The 18,574-nt window shown below is 46.7% G+C and overlaps 1 protein-coding gene across 2 annotated transcripts in view; it reads left to right on the forward strand.

The window, feature by feature from the left end:
• The first annotated feature begins 138 nt into the window (after nucleotides 1-138).
• The window catches only part of STK39 (serine/threonine kinase 39), a 245,451-nt gene continuing 227,015 nt past the window's right edge, over nucleotides 139-18,574 (forward strand). For both annotated transcript variants that reach the window (XM_018554245.1, XM_018554244.1), the window contains exon 1: nucleotides 139-433. In XM_018554245.1, coding sequence (XP_018409747.1) covers nucleotides 343-433 — 91 coding nt within the window. In that variant the 5' untranslated portion in view covers nucleotides 139-342. The remainder of the gene's footprint in view (nucleotides 434-18,574) is intronic.

An 18,574-nucleotide genomic window follows, 5' to 3' on the forward strand; every position in this document is an offset into this window, starting at 1 on the left:
CCCCCCTCTGGTCTGATGTGACCCCCCGTCCGGTGCACAGGTCGGATGTGACCCCCCCTCTGGTCTGATGTGACCCCCCGTCCGGTGCACAGGTCGGATGTGACCTCCCTCCTCCGGTGCCCAGGTCTCCGAGCGCTGTGTGCATCATCAGCCGTGGCTCAGGAAGCGCCACCTCTTTCCCCGGCTGCTGTCACACAGGAGGAAGCTCCGGCTGCGCCTCCCCTTGCCTGCCCTCTCCTCTCTCCGGTGCCGCCTGCCTGTCACCGAGCCCGCTGCAAGTGGCAGTCCGCAGCAGAGGTGGCCAGCAGCAGTAGCAGCCGCAGCATCGCCCTCCTCAGCACCATGGCAGAGCAGACGGAGTCCCCGGTACACAGCCAGCAGCAGATCGGGTGGCCCATCTGCAGGGAGAGCTACGAACTCCAGGAGGTGATCGGTCAGTGCCATTAATCCCCCCCCCAACTCCCACCTTATAGCAGCTTCGTATGTCAGGCTGTCAGACACTCAGGTAGCAGGACATGGGGCCTACCGGCATCCTCCATCCCCTCCTCCTCCCTCTCCTGCTGCTGCAAAGCTCTCCCCCAGCACAGCTGTCACTGCGGTGATGCTGCACATTACAAATCCCCATCTCCTCCGACCAGCGGGGGAAAGTTCACCGAGCATTGCATCACCTTGCAGCAGCAGTAGACTTTTCTGCTGTCACTGTGTGTGTGTGTCCCTTTAAGATCACACCTACTACACCCAGCTGTGTGCATTACCAGTCCCGGATCTGGCTGCGTGTGTCCTGATCCTGCCGTGTCCATCACTAAAGGACATTCATCTGCCCTCAAGGATGAAGAAGACAGAACATTGAGCCCAACCGCTCGCCCCCATTGGTCTGCTGGTGCTTCCTTTTCCACCTCTCGCACCTTTACCTGTCCCATTTCTAGCCCCTCCTCCCGGTTCCATGGTGTACATGTAGCCCAAAAAGTTTTACTTCATTTAGGATAGAGTATAGAAGGGGTAAAGCTGAACTCCGAGATGAGCTTGTATTGTGTAAATACGAGAGTCACGTGTATTCGTCTCGGAATCTTCATGTGCTTTGTGTATTTCTTTTAGATCCTGTGTGACACTTTACCTTCCTGTACTAAAGACCGGTCACTGCTGCCCTTTCTGCTTAAGCAGGGTGGCTGGTCTTGTCTCCGCCCCCTCCTGTAGTTTTCTGCGGGCAGCCTATAGTGGGTGGCGCCTGCTGAGCCCCTCCCACAGCTCTGCTCTGTGCACATTAATCACTGCTACTGTACAATGTTAGACATGAAGGATTTGGGGCACACAAAGTGGATTTTTATTCTTTGTGATGACTGAGAAATATATATAATTTAAGTTTTCTGTGCCCATAGTTTACCATTAAAACCCCTGTCAATGTTATTTGCTGTCTTTGTACCACTTGGGAAGGGGGGGGGAGTCCCTTTACTTCCTGTCCTAGAGATGCTGTGTGTGTACCATTTGGGGGGAGAGTCCATTTACTTCCTGTCCTAGAGATGTTGTCTGTGTACCACTTGGGGAAGAGTCCCTTTACTTCCTGTGCTAGAGATGCTGTCTGTGTACCATTTGGATGGATAGTCCCCTTTACTTCCTGTCCTAGAGATGCTGCTTGTGTACCATTTGGACGGAGAGTCCCCTTTACTTCCTGCCCTAGAGATGCTGTCTGTGTACCATTTGGTGGAGAGTCCCCTTTACTTCCTGTCCTAGAGATGTTGTCTGTGTACCATTTGGTGGAGAGGCCCTTCCTTCCTGTCCTAGAGATGTTGTCTGTGTACCATTTGGTGGAGAGTCCCTTTTACTTCCTGTCCTAGAGATACTGCTTGTGTACCATTTGGGGGGGAGGGGGGGGGGGGGGCCATTTGGTGGAGAGTCCCCTTTACTTCCTGTCTTAGAGATGCTGCTTGTGTACCATTTGGGGGGAGAGTCCCCTTTACTTCCAGGCCTAGAGATGCTGTCTGTGTACCACTTGGGGGAGAGTCCCCTTTACTTCCTGTCCTAGAGATGCTGTCTGTGTACCACTTGGGGAAGAGTCCCTTTACTTCCTATCCTAGAGATGCTGTCTGTGTACCATTTGGGCGAGAGTCCCTTTACTTCCTGTCCTAGAGATGTTGTCTGTGTACCATTTGGTGGAGAGTCCCCTTTACTTCCTGTCCTAGAGATGTTGTCTGTGTACCATTTGGTGGAGAGTCTCCCCCTTTACTTCTTGTCCTAGAGATGCTGTCTGTGTACCACTTGGGGAGAGTCAATTTACTTCCTTTCCTAGAGATGCTGTCTGTGCACCACTTGGGGGAGAGTCCCTTTTCTTCCTGTACCAGAGATGCTGTCTGTATAACACTTGGCGGGAGTCCCCTTTACTTCCTGTCCTAGAGATGCTGTCTGTGTATGAGTGGGGGGAGAGTCCCTTTACTTCCTGTCCTAGAGATGCTGTCTGTGTATCAGTGGGGGAGAATCCCTTTACTTCCTGTCCTAGAGATGCTGTATGTGTATGAGTGGGGGAGAGTCCCTTTACTTCCTGTCCTAGAGATGCTGTCTGTGTATGAGTGGGGGAGAGTCCCTTTACTTCCTGTCCTAGAGATGCAACAAAAAGTTAGAGGAAATCCCTCAAATACATGTTTTGCTGCCTTAGAGAGTTGTGTCTAGAACAGATGTCCCCATTGGAAGATTTCCCCTTACCTCTTGTTCTGGGGACAACATTTTGGATTTCCTCTCACTTTCTCTCTCAATGACTATAGTCACCAGTACAAATAGGGTGAGTCTCCCCAATGGGGACACAGACAGCAATAAAAACTGACAGAGGGTCTGCTCCTACCCACGCTATCCAAAACTAAAAAAGAGATACACTTTAAATTAGAAGTGAACTTTAATTTTGCCCCTCCCCCATTAATATGCTAATTACATTTTTAACTAAAACTATTCCGTTTTCATTACATACTTTTTTTTTTGACCCAGCGATGCCATCACTGGGTCTCTGTTCTTCTCTGTGTAATGTAGGCAGATCATTGGTGGTGGGAGGAGCCAGCAGGGTGCTGTACATAGCTTCCTGAAAACATTACGGCACCCTGCATCTAGCAGTGCTAGATGATGCTGGATGTCCTCAAGGAAATGAGACGGGCTCTATCTAACGTGCTGCAGCTTGTAATGTACATTGTGAGACGCTCCTAGTCCAGCTGAATGCAGCAATCTTACACTAGTTGTCTTTTTCATAGCAATTTTTTAAAGCGTATGCGCTGACTTAACCACGGCCTATGTGTACAGATACTGAGAGCTCAGTTCAGTGGCGGAATCATATAGCGCCATTGTGCATGTGTGGGAGTTTCATTAACAGTGGCTGCCCAATGAATGGTGGAGAGTCCCCTTTACTTCCTGTCCTAGAGATGTTGTCTGTGTACCATTTGGTGGAGAGTCTCCCCCTTTACTTCTTGTCCTAGAGATGCTGTCTGTGTACCACTTGGGGAGAGTCAATTTACTTCCTTTCCTAGAGATGCTGTCTGTGCACCACTTGGGGGAGAGTCCCTTTTCTTCCTGTACCAGAGATGCTGTCTGTATAACACTTGGCGGGAGTCCCCTTTACTTCCTGTCCTAGAGATGCTGTCTGTGTATGAGTGGGGGGAGAGTCCCTTTACTTCCTGTCCTAGAGATGCTGTCTGTGTATCAGTGGGGGAGAATCCCTTTACTTCCTGTCCTAGAGATGCTGTATGTGTATGAGTGGGGGAGAGTCCCTTTACTTCCTGTCCTAGAGATGCAACAAAAAGTTAGAGGAAATCCCTCAAATACATGTTTTGCTGCCTTAGAGAGTTGTGTCTAGAACAGATGTCCCCATTGGAAGATTTCCCCTTACCTCTTGTTCTGGGGACAACATTTTGGATTTCCTCTCACTTTCTCTCTCAATGACTATAGTCACCAGTACAAATAGGGTGAGTCTCCCCAATGGGGACACAGACAGCAATAAAAACTGACAGAGGGTCTGCTCCTACCCACGCTATCCAAAACTAAAAAAGAGATACACTTTAAATTAGAAGTGAACTTTAATTTTGCCCCTCCCCCATTAATATGCTAATTACATTTTTAACTAAAACTATTCCGTTTTCATTACATACTTTTTTTTTTGACCCAGCGATGCCATCACTGGGTCTCTGTTCTTCTCTGTGTAATGTAGGCAGATCATTGGTGGTGGGAGGAGCCAGCAGGGTGCTGTACATAGCTTCCTGAAAACATTACGGCACCCTGCATCTAGCAGTGCTAGATGATGCTGGATGTCCTCAAGGAAATGAGACGGGCTCTATCTAACGTGCTGCAGCTTGTAATGTACATTGTGAGACGCTCCTAGTCCAGCTGAATGCAGCAATCTTACACTAGTTGTCTTTTTCATAGCAATTTTTTAAAGCGTATGCGCTGACTTAACCACGGCCTATGTGTACAGATACTGAGAGCTCAGTTCAGTGGCGGAATCATATAGCGCCATTGTGCATGTGTGGGAGTTTCATTAACAGTGGCTGCCCAATGAGCGAAGAAAGAAGACGCGGGTCTGGAAATAAAGTTCAAATCGCTTTTCACTCACCTCATAGTTCTAGCCGACCTGTGACAATGAGACTGTCACAGGTCGGCTCAGTAGATCGGGAGGTGAGCGAACACATACCGGCGTTCGCTCACCTCTCGATCCTGTCACGTCTCTCTGCCGTGACAGGGGAGGGGCTGAATTCCCCCCTCCCCGCTCCGATCCGCCAGCGCTGACTGGCGGAACGGACGGGGGAGGGGGCGGGTACAGCTGGCTCTGCCTCTAGATAGGCAGAGCCAGCTGTCACTCACGCAGCTGGGTGGATCCAGACATAATTGTCGGGATCCCTTTCAGCTGCGGCGTCTCAGTATACCGCTAGTTTGTGTCCTCCCGTTACCCAAAGGAGAACTATGGGGAAAAGCCTTAACCCCATAGTTATCCTTTAAGAGCAATGTGGGGAGTTCATAAAAACTAGAGCAGACAGAATCTGGAGCGGTTGCCCATGGCAACCAGTAAGCTTCTCTGTTTCATTATCAAAGCTTAACTGAACAGAGTGAAAAGAGAAGCTGATTGGTTGCTATGGGCAACTTCTCCAGAATCTGTCTGCTCCAGTTCTTATGAATTCCCCCCAATGTGTACAGGGAGCTTTTATAAAGCATTGTGAACGCTTTCAGCAAACCTTAAGCAGCTTTTGAATTTTACTTTATTGAGTTCTGACAGACCCGGCCTCAATTGTTTACATCCTGTGGCGTACGTCTCCTCCTCCTGCCCGCGCCTCCACTGTACATCCCCATTGACTTCTATGGGGCTCTTTTCCTGGCTAGAAAGGTGGCCATACACTCTACAACCATCGCAAGACTTTAGTCTTGCGATGGTTGTAAAGGGATTAAAAAAACGTACGATCTGCCTATCTTGGACAGGCAGATCGCACTCTCGATCATCGCAAGCCCGCCCTCCTGAGGGGCGGGCTTCCGATGACCGCAATGCTGAACGGGTAGTGTGCGCGTGCGCACACCGGCCCGTTCAGCATTTATCTTCCGAGCACCGTTCTAACCAGCCGAGAATCGTACGATTTCCGGCTGGTTTTCGAACATGCTGGTTCGACAGAAGACGTGCGACCGTACAGTAGAAACGGTCGCACGTCTCCGTTCACACATACGTTAATCGTGCAGTGTATGGGCACCTGAAGACGGACATACAGGAGCCCAATAAAAGTCCGTGGGGATGTACTGCGCAGGTGCGGGCAGGAGAAGGAGATGTCCACTCCTACATGAAGGATGTAAACAATCACCAGAGGCCGGGCCCGTAAGAACTCGGGGAGTATTCATTTGTGCACGGGGATGAGGGGAGCGGTGACTAAACCCCCTTAAAGGGCTTAAGGCCCGTTGACACATGGCTTTTGTTGCGCTCTGAACCGCTCAAAACAGGAAATCCTATTCACCTCTATAGCACCTGTTCGCAAGCAAGCATGTTGTTGCACGTAGAAAAACGCCCGCAGCTGGAAAAAATACCTGAGCTTTTGTTTTGGTCAGATCAGAACAATTTGTCGCCATAGATTCAATAAAAAACGCTTGAAAAGGCACGTTGCAATTGTTGCACTTTTTGCGCGCCTTTTGCGAGTTTGTGTATATGTGCAAAAAAGGGGGGTAAACCATGAGGAAAAATGCGCACTAAAAAAACCCCGCATGGAATCCGCACTGAAACGTCGTCGCCTGTGTGTGAACAAGGCCTAAAGGATAACTGCACTTTATTTTAAAGCGCACTTATCCTTTAAGCTCACAGTAAGTGACAAGGACTCCGTATTTCTGGCAAGACCAACAGGCATTTTCTGTACTTGCTGAACGTATTCGTTGCCTGGAAAGTGAACACTAATGCAGCCGCCACATCTAAGGACCGGCAAGCTGCAATGTATAATATTTTCATTTTTGGGTCTCACAGACATCTCAACTCTCCCGGAAGCTCCGGGAGTCTCCCGCTATTAGATAGCGGCTCCCGGCCGCCCGGGAGAGAAACATTTTCTCTATCAAGCAGATTAAACCTTTCCCTGCGATCGTTTTTTTTTTTTCTTTTCTGACATCGGGAACGGCACTCTCATTGTAATCTGTTTAACCTCGCTCTGCTCTTCTACAAGCTGCAGCCCATATGCCTCATGGGAAGTCCACTCAGAACTGGGTCTGGATGGATGGCAATGGGCCCCATCAGTCACCGACTTGATATTTTTGTGACTTGGATGGTGGGAGTCCATTCACAGAGTTCACCCATTATAAGGAGGCCTTGCTGTATTGGGGCCAGCTCACACCTGCCGCATGCTAAAATGATCAGTCAGCCACCGACAGTTGTGTACCGGCGCTGTGAAGGGGAGGCGATGCCTTGCGTTGTTACAGACAGGCGCTTTTTTTTTTTAAACAACTATATTGAACTGTCAAAGTGACATTTCATTCATTCCTATGAAGGGCAGGGAGTGTGAGATTGTGTAAATGTCAGTGCGGCACGTCCTGCCCCTTCAATGCCCTCCCACCACTGTGCGTTCCACCATTTGTTTATTGGTTGTTAAGGGTACTGTGTGCCTTCTGCATAGCAACCGTGTTTTAAAAAATAGAGGGAGCTTCGTTCAGATGGGTGGTGGATGGCATTTCAGAGGGCTGCCCAGCTCTCAGGAGGCGGCCCATTTTTTAAACAATCCCAATAGGGATCTCCTATTGCAATATCACATTGCATTGTATTGCATAACCGCATGCCCAGGTGGTTGCTGTCCGATTGCAATGGTCGCCTTTTGCAAGCAGCACCATGCTGTTTACAATTTGCTGCGGCACGCTTACAAGCATTAGCGGCTGCTATATTAAAGGAGTACTCTGGGTATAGAGCAAACGTACCCTTGCAGTGGGGCTACCCCAACAATGGAAGGTTTGAGTGCTCATTTTGTCTAGGGAGCCCCAATAAAGCAGATACACTCGCCTGATCTCTAGTCACGCAGCGGTCAATGCTCAATTCTCATCTTGATGGACCTGCTTTAGACATGAGGGCGTCAGCGGTCCTTAGACCACTCGAAATCAGGGGAAAAGAGGCTGTGGGGACCAGTCTAGCAGCCCGTAGGGAGCTGATGGGACCGAGTTTCAGGTGAGTGATACAGCTTTGTTTGAGCCCCCTGGACAAAACAAGCACTTAGCTCTTTGCATTGCATAGGTAGCCCCGCTGCAAGGGTACTTTTTGTGGGTTTTATTTGCCTGTTCTTTACATTTTAGGTGAGCAGTTAGGATGGGAGGGGCACGGCCGGATTTACTCTCTCTGCTGCCCCAACGCCAGGTTCCTTAGTGCGCCCCCTGTATGCAGGCTGCATACAAGTGATCTCAGCGACATCGCCGAGATCACTTGTACAAAACAAGCGCAGGTTTCCCGCTGTACATTTAGCTCTGCTTGCCCAAAGCAGGGCTAAATTTACAAAACAACTACCCGCCCGGAACTGCATGTCCCGGTCGTCGGGAGATAGAAATTCCAAACCCCTGCTGCCCCTCTACTCCCTGCTGTCCCGAGGCCAGGCCTCTGTTGGCCTTGTGGGAAATCCGGCCCTGGGGAAGGGGTTAAAAAAAACATGTGAATGAGGACTTCAAAGGAATGGCCAGCTAGTACTGTATTATGCTATCTTGGACTTGCAGCGCCAAAGTGATGGCATTTGAATACTTTTTGCTGAATTTAGGATGTGAGCACGACGATAAGGGAAACCACAGATTTGGGATTGCTGTAGTATTTACAAGCTGACTTCTTGATGATAAGCAGCTTTCTGCTGATTGGCTGCTGACTGTCCCTTTAACCCTTTCAACATGCGAAACTGGGGGGTTTATTGAAGATAACTGTGAAAATCCTCTATATGTGCTCCCCTTACCCTATAGTACATCACTCATAGCAATGTATTGCCAGTTACATCATTGTAGGTGTCTCCCTGCAGAGTGTGCCGGATAAAGTGCCAAGTAATGATGCATAGGCTGGGGAGAAAACCTTGTCACAGTGACCTGCAGTAAAATAGACTTTTCTGCAATAAACTACAGGAATAATTAGTATGTCAGTGTAGAGGACAATGATCGCGTTCAATAACCACTTATAATTAAGCTTGGAGCTGATTAATAAAATTAAATCTTGTTGCCGTAGGTTACCTCACTTTCCACATTGTCATTGGTCTTTACATGGCCTTATTCTGATTATATGGGAGGACATTTTTTGTGGATGTAAATTTTCTGTCTAAATGCTGAATTCCAGGAAAATACATATGGAGGAGCAAAAGATGCAGGAGCAAATACCTTACCTAGCACAAGATTTGTATTTCTCTTCATCCAGTCCTGAGATTTGCACAGCTCTGTTATACAGCTCTGTTTTGCAGTGCAGGAGACCTGAGTTGTCTTTGCTGCAGTTCAGTAGCACTTAGGCTCCATTCACAAATGACGTTTGCGTTTTCGATGTGATTTTCCATGTGAAAAACCGCGCAGCACGAAAACTGGCATTTTTTTTTACATACCAGCGGATTCCGCGAGTTTGCGGCTTTTACTCTAGCTGCAAAGGTGCAGACTCCACCCCTAAAATCGCGCTCAGACTATTTTGCGGGACACTTCGTACTGCGAGGACGCCACAATAGTCTGAACAATGCACACTGGAATGCATTGTTTTCAAACCGCTCATGTGTGAATGGAGCCTTACAGGTCTTGCCCCGTCCCCCAGTCTGCGACTGGACATTGAAAGGAGATGTGCCACCAGTCCGGTGCGCCGATATGTGTTCGCTCACTTCCCGATCTACTGAGCCGACCTGTGACCAGTCTCATTGTCACAGGTCGGCTAGAACTATGAGGGAGTGAAAAGCACTCCCCTCATAGTTCTCCTTTAATCCTTGCAGTGCGGAGGGGGCCCCACTGCAAGGGTAATGTTTTCTCCAGCACGGAGTTCCACTTTAACCATTTTGCAGACGCGCGCACAGTAACATGTGGATTTAGCATTTATGTGGCACATTACTCACATTTATTTGCAAGTATTGCTTCTTGTGTTCCTGGTTCTATCCCCTGAAGACTGATAGGCCAGATGCAGAGACGGCTATATTTAGCTGGCCCTTTGTATATAGTGTAGTAGTATATAGACGTTATGTATTTGAATGCCGTACTCGGCTGCTTATGTAATCTGATATGTGCATGTGGAGAAGACGGTAGGAGACGAGGACCTTTTATGTCTATTGCAGGTTATTCACAATTCAGCACACAATTGCAAAGATTTAGTATTGTGCTGGCTTTCCCTTTCTGTGGATTACATTACCTAATGGTTTGTAATATTCCATTCTATGTATAGTAGACGTCACCAATCTGTCATTCTTTACAAAATGTGGTTAAAGGCACATTCCAGGTAAGCATGAGAGTTGAGCATTTAAAGGATACCTGTCACCAGGTGCTGCCTAATTAAAGAACTCCAGAAATGTAAACAACCTATCCTGTTCGGTTGTTCCTGTTCGCATTATCTAGCAGCAGATTCCTGTTCGCATTATCCAGCACAAGGTGAAAAAGCTGGAAGATGCACTGCGGGCAGACGTTTTTATACATGCTTAAGGTGCCCACACACCTTACAATTTATCTGCAGATTTTCTGTGGTCAGATGGAAAAAGTGCAACAGATTGGCCCAGGTGGAGATTACTCCATCCACACAGTTTAGCATAGATAGAGGAATCTGTTGCACCTTTTCCATCTGACCATAGAAAATCTGCAGATAAATTGTAAGGTGTGTGGGCAGCTTAAGGCCTTGTTCACACCAAATGCAGACCAGATCTGTATGAGTTTCTGCACACGCAGTGCAGTGGGTTGTGCCGCATTTTTGCCGCGTTTTTGATTTTAAAAAAAGGTTTAGAATGGGCTTTCAGTGCGTTCCAGGGCGTTTCCATGCATTTTTGATGCGTTTGCATGCGTTCCAGAGCAGGTAAAACAGGGGTTGCTGCAGTTTTTTTACATGCTCTGGAACTGAACGCTGCGCTGTGAACTAGAGCCCAAAATACCATTGGAATACATTGGACGCAGTTTTGATCCGGTCTGTAACTGCTCTGCTCCTGGAACGCGCTTGGTGTGAACAAGGCCTTAAGGTGGCCATACCCCTTACAACCATCGCACGACTTTCGTTAAGCGATGGTTGTAAGGTGATTAAAAGTTCGTACAACCTGCCCATCTTCGACAGGTAGATGGTACTTGCGATCATCGCAAGTCCTCCCCGCTGAGGGGAGGGCTTACAGATGATTGCAATGGTGAGCAGGCAGTGTGCGCTTGCGAACCTCAGGCCGTGCGGTTTTGGTCTTGCGATCGAGCTGCCAACCAATCGTACGGTTTTCGGCGGGTTTTCTAGCGTGCTCGTAATACGAAAGTCGTACGACCTTACAGTAAATACGGCCATACACCTTACAATTATCGTACGATCGCGGGATCACCCGCGATTATTGTACAATAATGGTCAGGTGTATGGGCAGCTTAACAAAGGTTATTTCTTACCTTTTAGCAGATCTGGTATTCATTGTAAATGTAATGCTCCAGGCACTGCAAAATGACTGCTTGGATCCTAAATAAGGGCATTGTGTCCCTTATATCCTGATTGTCGGACTGGTGGCCACTGTGCTTGCTCCTTCCCCAGGCAGCCGCGCGTGTAACATCCCCACTGTGCTTTTATTTTTGCCAGGAGCAATGTCATTTCATCACCCTTGGCTGTAGTGGGAGGACCTGGGAGATCCCGCACATTTAGCACAACGCTGTAGTGTGAAGAGTTTGAACATTACTTCACAAAGTTTTTTTTTACAATTGCCACTGTTCACTTTATGTTGCTTTTTATTTAAGCACATTTACTACTATATTATGTAAAACGACAGTAAGGCTGGGCACACACCTTACAACCATCGCAAGACTTTTGTCTTGCGATGGTTGTAAGGTACTTAAAAAAACGTACGATCTGCCTATCTTGCATAGGCAGATCGTACTTGCGATGATCGCAAGCCCCCTGAGGGGCGGGCTTCCGATGACCGCAATGCCGAACGGGCAGTGTGCGCTTGCGCACACCGGCCCGTACGGCTTTTATCGACGGAACATGCCACAAACCCGCCGAACATCGTACGATTTTCGAACATGTCCGTAAGTTAAAAGTCGTGCGACCTTACAGTAGTAGAGGTCCACACACCTTACGATTATCGTACGATTATCGTAAGGTGTGTGGGTACCTTTAGAAGTAGATCTAATCCCAATCAGCAAAATCTATGTGAACTTTAGAGGTCGGAGGTGGGGCTACACTAATAAGGAGAATCCGACACACCTTGAAGTGTCAATTCTTTTTTTTTTTGTTGGCTCAAATGCTACAATAAATCAGTAAGATCTTTGGCCAAAGGGGATAATAAGATGAACAAATAGAATACTATTGTATTGTCATGTTACAAACCTGTAATGGTAGAAGTATTTGGATGGTCGTGGTTGGTCACTGTAGCTGCCTGACTTTCATGCTGATCCATATGACTTCACTGCTTTTTAAATGACTGATTTTGAGCTTATTTGCAGGTCAGGAGCTTTAACTATTCTTGTTGTATATTTATTTGAGGTCAGTGGCCCAGAAAGATTTGAAGCCATTTGGATCAGCATGACAGCCAGGCAACTAGCATTTGCAGAAGCAGAGATCAAACATGGCAGTGTGCACTCTCTTCTAGGACAGGTGACATTTAAGAGGTTTTTTTCCCCTACAGTGAATTGTAATAGTACACTGTATGGCAAATGTTAGCTGTCTCTCATTAGCTGGTAATGTGACCTATAGACTAATTAGCCCGAGTCCTGCTCATTAAACGAGATGGTCTTGTCAAGGCACAGCAGACCTGTTCACAGGCACTACTAATCAATACAAGGAAGTCGCTGTCGAGGCACGAGGAATATAATACCGGTACTGTGTCTGTCAGACTTAAGGAGATGTAAAGTCCCAGCATACACTTTCCTGTTATAACATCAGCATTGTAATAGGGATTCATACTAGAGTTGTTTTTGATAATACAATCAAAGCTTACTTTCCCTTTTATGTAGTGAGTGCTGCCTTCCGTCTGCCCATCACTTCCATCAACTTCCTCGATTTGTGCTTCAGTGTGCTTTGCATCTCTTTCCCTGCTGCTTGATGTGATGTAATCTCGATTTCTCAAGACTACATATGCATCATGCATTGCTTCTGGCAAGCAATAATAATGTTACCTTGTTCAGATGTTGAGTTGTAGTTCAGAAGGCAGGCTCTGTGAGAGTTGTGCATATTCACAGGGCTGAGCGAAATTGTGCCAGGGCATTGAGGAAGTACATCCTATGGGCATCATCAATAACTAAGTTTACAAACTTCTAGATTGATGTGGTTATGAGAAGTGGGATAGACATCCTATATACAAATACATATTTATTTTTAGTTTTTGACCATGGATACCCTTTAATAAAGCAAGAGACAGAGCAGATGACTTGCTAATTGTGTAACCCAGCAGCCAATCAGAATAGGTTTAAGGTTTGTGTACGCAAGATTTTGCAACTTTACTGCAGCACAAAGGTGTAAAGCCTAAGGGCCTGTTCACACCACCAGTGCGTTCAAAGGAGCTAACCGTGCCTTGATCGCATACTATCTGGCTCCCTGCGTTCTGGGGCAGCAGTGTCAATGGCACCGCAGACACGCCTTCCCACCTGCAGTGCGATTGCCCACACCAGAAGGCGTGGCACAAAAATGGTGCATTCCTGCCCCCTCCTGCCCCAGAACACAAGAAGGCTTCCACTATGCGATCCAGTGCATTCCGGCATGGTTAGATGGAGTGAACAAGCCCTTAAGCTGTGGATATTATCAATGTTTGCATGTTTGTAAAATTTTGTGTGTGTGTGTGTGTGTGTGTTTGTTTTATTATTTTTTTTATTAAAGAGACAACAAAAACTCTTTGCTGTCAATGCCCTAATGGACTACAATCAGTAAGCTAAATGTGAGATTGTAGTCTATCACGGGAATGACCTTACAACACGCACAGGGACCCTGGGGAACAAAAGTAGCCCCCCTCCAGAAGGAAGGATAATGTCAGCATAAATTAAGGTATTTTAATGCAATTTTAAGATTTCATTCCTAAGTTTAGTATCACTTTAAAACATTTTTTTGAAGATATATATATATATATACACAACGTTTTGCCATTTTATGCTTGATTTGCTTTGGCATGTGTATAAGGGGGAAGCTACGTCCTAAGTGAGTGGGAAGTTTAGGTTAGTGGCGTTGTGTGTGTGTGTGTTTAGTAATATATATTCGTGGTAGGAAGTGGTGGCGTTGTTGTGGTATGTTCGGAGTCTGTGTCATCATTTCCTTATCGTGTCTTGTTGTACAGACGGCCTTCAAAGCTTTGTACTAACGTCTCTCAGCTCTCAGCTAATTGCTGACTTGATGTTTTACAAATAACTGTGTAGCTTCTCTGCCAGCTGGTTGGGCAAACAAAAAGTTCAGAATTATTAAAAAAAAACTAAAAAACATCGTTTTAAAATAGTAGCCATTTAAATCACTTTATAATTTAACCAGTTGACATCCGCGGTGTTAAACCCCCTTCCCATACAGGCCATTTTTCAGTATTCAGCGCTGCGGTAATACAACGGGAGGACGGCAAGTGGTTAAGTCCATCTCCGAACATGCTTAGATTTTTTGTGTCTGTGTCCCCCTCTGGAGCCTTTTCTAGGTAATGCAACTGGTGATACAGTACTGCAGTCAGTGCCCGCGCCAACTGGTTGCCACTTAATGACTTCATCATACTGCTGCAGCCTTCTGAATACGTGGAAGGACACCGCTGGACAGCCAATAGGAAGTGTTCAGGTAACATGGACACCTGAAGAATTACACTCCTCTCCTGCAGGGAAAAAGATAGAAGACTTGGGACCTGTTGTGTCACATGCACATGGATTTAGGTGAGTCTTTTAATGCAGAACTCCAGGTAAAGTTTTTATTAACCCTTGCAGTGGGGCTTCCCCCGCTTCCTCCCTGTGCAAAGGTTAAGTGCTAATTTTTGTCTAGGGAGGACAATAACAAAGTTATACCCACCTGATCCACAGAGACGGCTTGCTCTTAGACCGGTCCCTGGAGCCTCTCTGCTCCTGCGCTGCAGCTTTCTATGGTACTGTAAATCATCATGTCCAATACACAATGCATAGGACGTGAAGATGTCGAGGAACATTCCATCTCTGCAACGGTGGAGACAGGCTGGAGGGAGCGCTGTTACAGCTTGGCGGCTTGGGTGATTTTAACTTTGTTATTTTCTGCCCTTGACAAAATGAGCAGTTAACCCTTGCAGTATGGGGTAGCTCCACTGCAAGGGTTAATACAAATTTTACCTGGAATTCATCTTTGAGCTTTTAGATTACTTTTTAAAATAACAATTTACTAAGCATTTCTTTAAATAAAATATGTTTCTTTGTTTTGCATTGATTAGGGAAAGGTTAGGACCCCTGCCAATTTTTATTACTGTCTGTGTTTTGGCTGTGGAGATTTTCATTTATAGTGACCATGAGGTATGAAGTGCTGGGAAATCCAAAATGTACAGTTCTCACCAAACTGGGAGGTGTTTAGACCTTAGAGACACAAAATTATCCTTCCAATAGGAGAGCAATAAGGCTGTATAGCTGAGTCACAAGTTATTTGCCTGGTATTAATTCAACACCTTTAAGAAGAACTCCAGGGGGAAAACATTACTAACCCTTGCAGTGGGCTACTCCCGCACAGCAAGGGTTAACTGCTCATTTTTGTCTAGCTTAAGAAAAAAAAATTATACTTACTTGATGTTCTGAGCTGGCTTCTTATCAGACCGGACCATGCAACCACTGTACCCCTCTGCAGCGATCTAAGGTCCCGTAAATCATCACATCTATGCACAGTGTGTAGACATGAGGATGCTGAGGAGCATTCCAAAGCTGCAGTGGAGGAGTAGAGAGGCTGGGGGGAACGCTGTCACAGCTAGCCAGCTTGGAGCTTTGGGCAAGTATAACTTTGTTATTTTAGCACCTAGACAAAAACGAGCACTTAGCCCTTGCAGTGCTGGGGTAGTCCCACTGCAAGGGTTAACAACGTTTTCCTGGAATTCTTCTTTAATGAAGCACATTTCATCATCAAGATTCACCTGCACACTGTCCCACTCAAGAAATTTTCTCACAGCTGGGCAGCCTTCAAATGGAGATACTGGTCACTGTACCATATAGGCGTCATTCACACCACATGTTAAGAAGCAATTTGGTATTCCTGCATCAGGAACCTGCAAATTCCTCCAGCTGGAATACCAAATCTGCCTAATGCTGGCCACAGACCTTACAACCATCTCAAGACTTTTGACTTGCGATGGTTGTAAGGTAATTAAGAAAACATACGATCTGCCCATCTTGGACAGGCACATCGTACTTGCGATAATCGCAAGCCCCGCCCCGCTGAGGGGCGGGCTTCCGATGACCGCAATGCTGAATGGGCAGTGTACGTTTGGGCACATGCCACACACCTGCCGACAATGGTACGGTTCCCGGCGGGTTTTCGAACATGTTCCGAAGATAAAAGTCGCGTGGCCTTACAGTAAAATTGGTCGCACGCCTTCCACATGCCTTCTTGCGATAATCGCACGATCGCAGGATTATCGCACATTTATGCAGGTGGCATCTGTCACCCATTCAAGTTAATGATTAGATGACAGCAGCTGCATTAGAAATCGGCAGAATGCTGGCACACCGCATGTGATACGGCATCCGCATGTGATCTGTGCACGGATCCTCTCCTGATCACAGCAGTACATAGCGGTTATTACCGCTGTGACATCCGTGTCCGTACAGTTTTTCCCTTTATGTTGCGATAGAGGAATAAAACTGCAATTACTGTACCCCATGTCATATGGGGAATCGTATGTAAACAGACATGTGTCCGTTTACATCAGATTACCCTCTATACAGTCCGGTGAAACGGAACAGTGCTCCGTTTGTTTTTCTGGACCTGGCCGGTGGCGGCTGTAACCTGGTGTAAATGGACACTTGCCCGTTTAAACATGGCAGCCCATAGACTTGCATTGGGCATGCGATCGGGTCCGCCTAAAAAACTGGCAGGCTGACCCGATTGGAGTGGCCGTGTGAAAGGGGCCTAAAGTTATTTAGGTGGGCTTATTGGAGAGAGAGCAACCAGGGTGGTCTGTATCAGTGTAGTAATAGTCAGGGACAGACCAAAAAAATCAGAAGGTGGGGCAGTTTGCAGAGCTGTAGACTTAAATAAAAGTGTGGTCACCCTCGTTTCTAATCATTTCCCACTCCCACCACAAGTTTTTGGCTTGACATACTTTTTAATTTTTTTTTCTCCAAGGCCTGACATGGCTGGCATGGATAATAACTGGGCCTCACTTCGCACATCATCTGCAAAAAGTTCTAATACTAGTGGTGGCTTTAGAAATAACATGTGGAGTCCTCTCTTTCCTTAGTGGTGTGTATGAGAAGATAAAGCTGAGTCTGATTATTAGTTATGTGTGTTCTACATTTATTATTAAACATTGTTTTTTGCTTGGAAAAAAAAAAAAAGCCACTGTGTTTTATGTGAACAGGAGGAAAACAAAAATAAAGTAGTACTCCAGACTCAACTTTTCTTTTCTAGTTATAGAAGATGTGACACCTGTCAGGGTTTTATTAATGTTTGTGTCCCATTTTAAGGAGATTTCTCCTCACTTCCTCTAGGACAGGAAGTGTGGAAAAGCCCCTCCAACAGGTATACAGAGAGTAATACAATCTAATTGTGGTTTTAACTCTCCCTGTTTTACACAAATGTAGATTCTTGGCTGTTCCATACATGGAAAAATTACCTGCTTCCCCCTAGACTCAATTGGTCTGCATCCTGGGGCAGGCATCTATGCCGAACTGCAGGTAATCGTTCCATGTACGATTATATGCAGAAAGCCACAGGGTGCGGTCACTGTCAGCCTATCATTCACTTGAATAGGCATCTTTATGGACCCACCTAGGATTTCTGCCATATGAATCCCCATGTTCTTGCCATCGCAGCTAATAGCCAATGCATGAGGCTTTAAAGTACAGATTTACCCCTCCCTAGCTGCTTACATAAGGCCTTATCACATTAGCTGCCCACTCTGGTGTTTGCCTCCTTTGTGATAAAATGCTCTTCAGCCCTGGCAAGCACATCCGGACATTCCAATTCAAGTCAATAGGGAGTCATTGCATAAGTGTGGCCAACACTAAAGAGAATTTAAAGGAGAACTATGAGATGAGTGATTTCCACTCACCTCATAGTTCTAAGCCGACCTGTGACAATGAGACTGTCACAGGTCGGCTCAGTAGATCGGGAGGTGAGCGAACACATACCGCGTTCGCTCACCTCTCGATCCTGTCACGGCTCTCTGCCGTGACAGGGGGAGGGGCTGGATTCTCCTCTCCCCGCTCCGATTTGCCAGCGCTGACTGGCGGAACGGACGGGGGAGGGGGCGGGTACAGCTGGCTCTGCCTCTAGATAGGCAGAGCCAGCTGTCACTCACGCAGCTGGGCGGATCCCGTCATCTACGTCGGGATCCGCTCCAGGTGCGGCGTCTCAGTATACCGCGAGCTGTAGCTTGCGGTATACTGAGCTTAGGGTAACGGGAGGACGCTAGTTTGTGTCCTCCCGTTACCCTAAGGAGAACTATGGGGAAAAACACTGACCCCATAGTTCGCCTTTAACACATCTCTGAGTCATAAATCAGCCACTTACCTCTTTGACGGGTCTTTCTGGAGACACAGTGAAATTAGCTTTCTAACTGATTTCCCGTATCTTTTTGTCATCTCTTTATCTTCTACTCCAGTGATGGGGGGTTAGTGCAGTTTAGCACAGGAGAGTCGGGGTGGGTATGAGAGGGTTGGATACAATTACATTTTTGGCATTGTCCGAATGGTGCGTGGAAACCACAGAAGCAGGACTTTGTCCAAGACCATTTTCATTTTCTGCTCCAGATTCAAGACTCTTGGGAAGGCTTTCTTCTAAAACCAATAACTGGATTTTCAACTTTATATAAGTTTTAATCAGTTTTGT

The sequence above is a fragment of the Nanorana parkeri genome, unplaced genomic scaffold (assembly GCF_000935625.1).
Source record: "Nanorana parkeri isolate BGI_ZX_2015 unplaced genomic scaffold, ASM93562v1 scaffold149, whole genome shotgun sequence".
Classification (NCBI taxonomy): Eukaryota; Metazoa; Chordata; class Amphibia; order Anura; family Dicroglossidae; genus Nanorana; species Nanorana parkeri.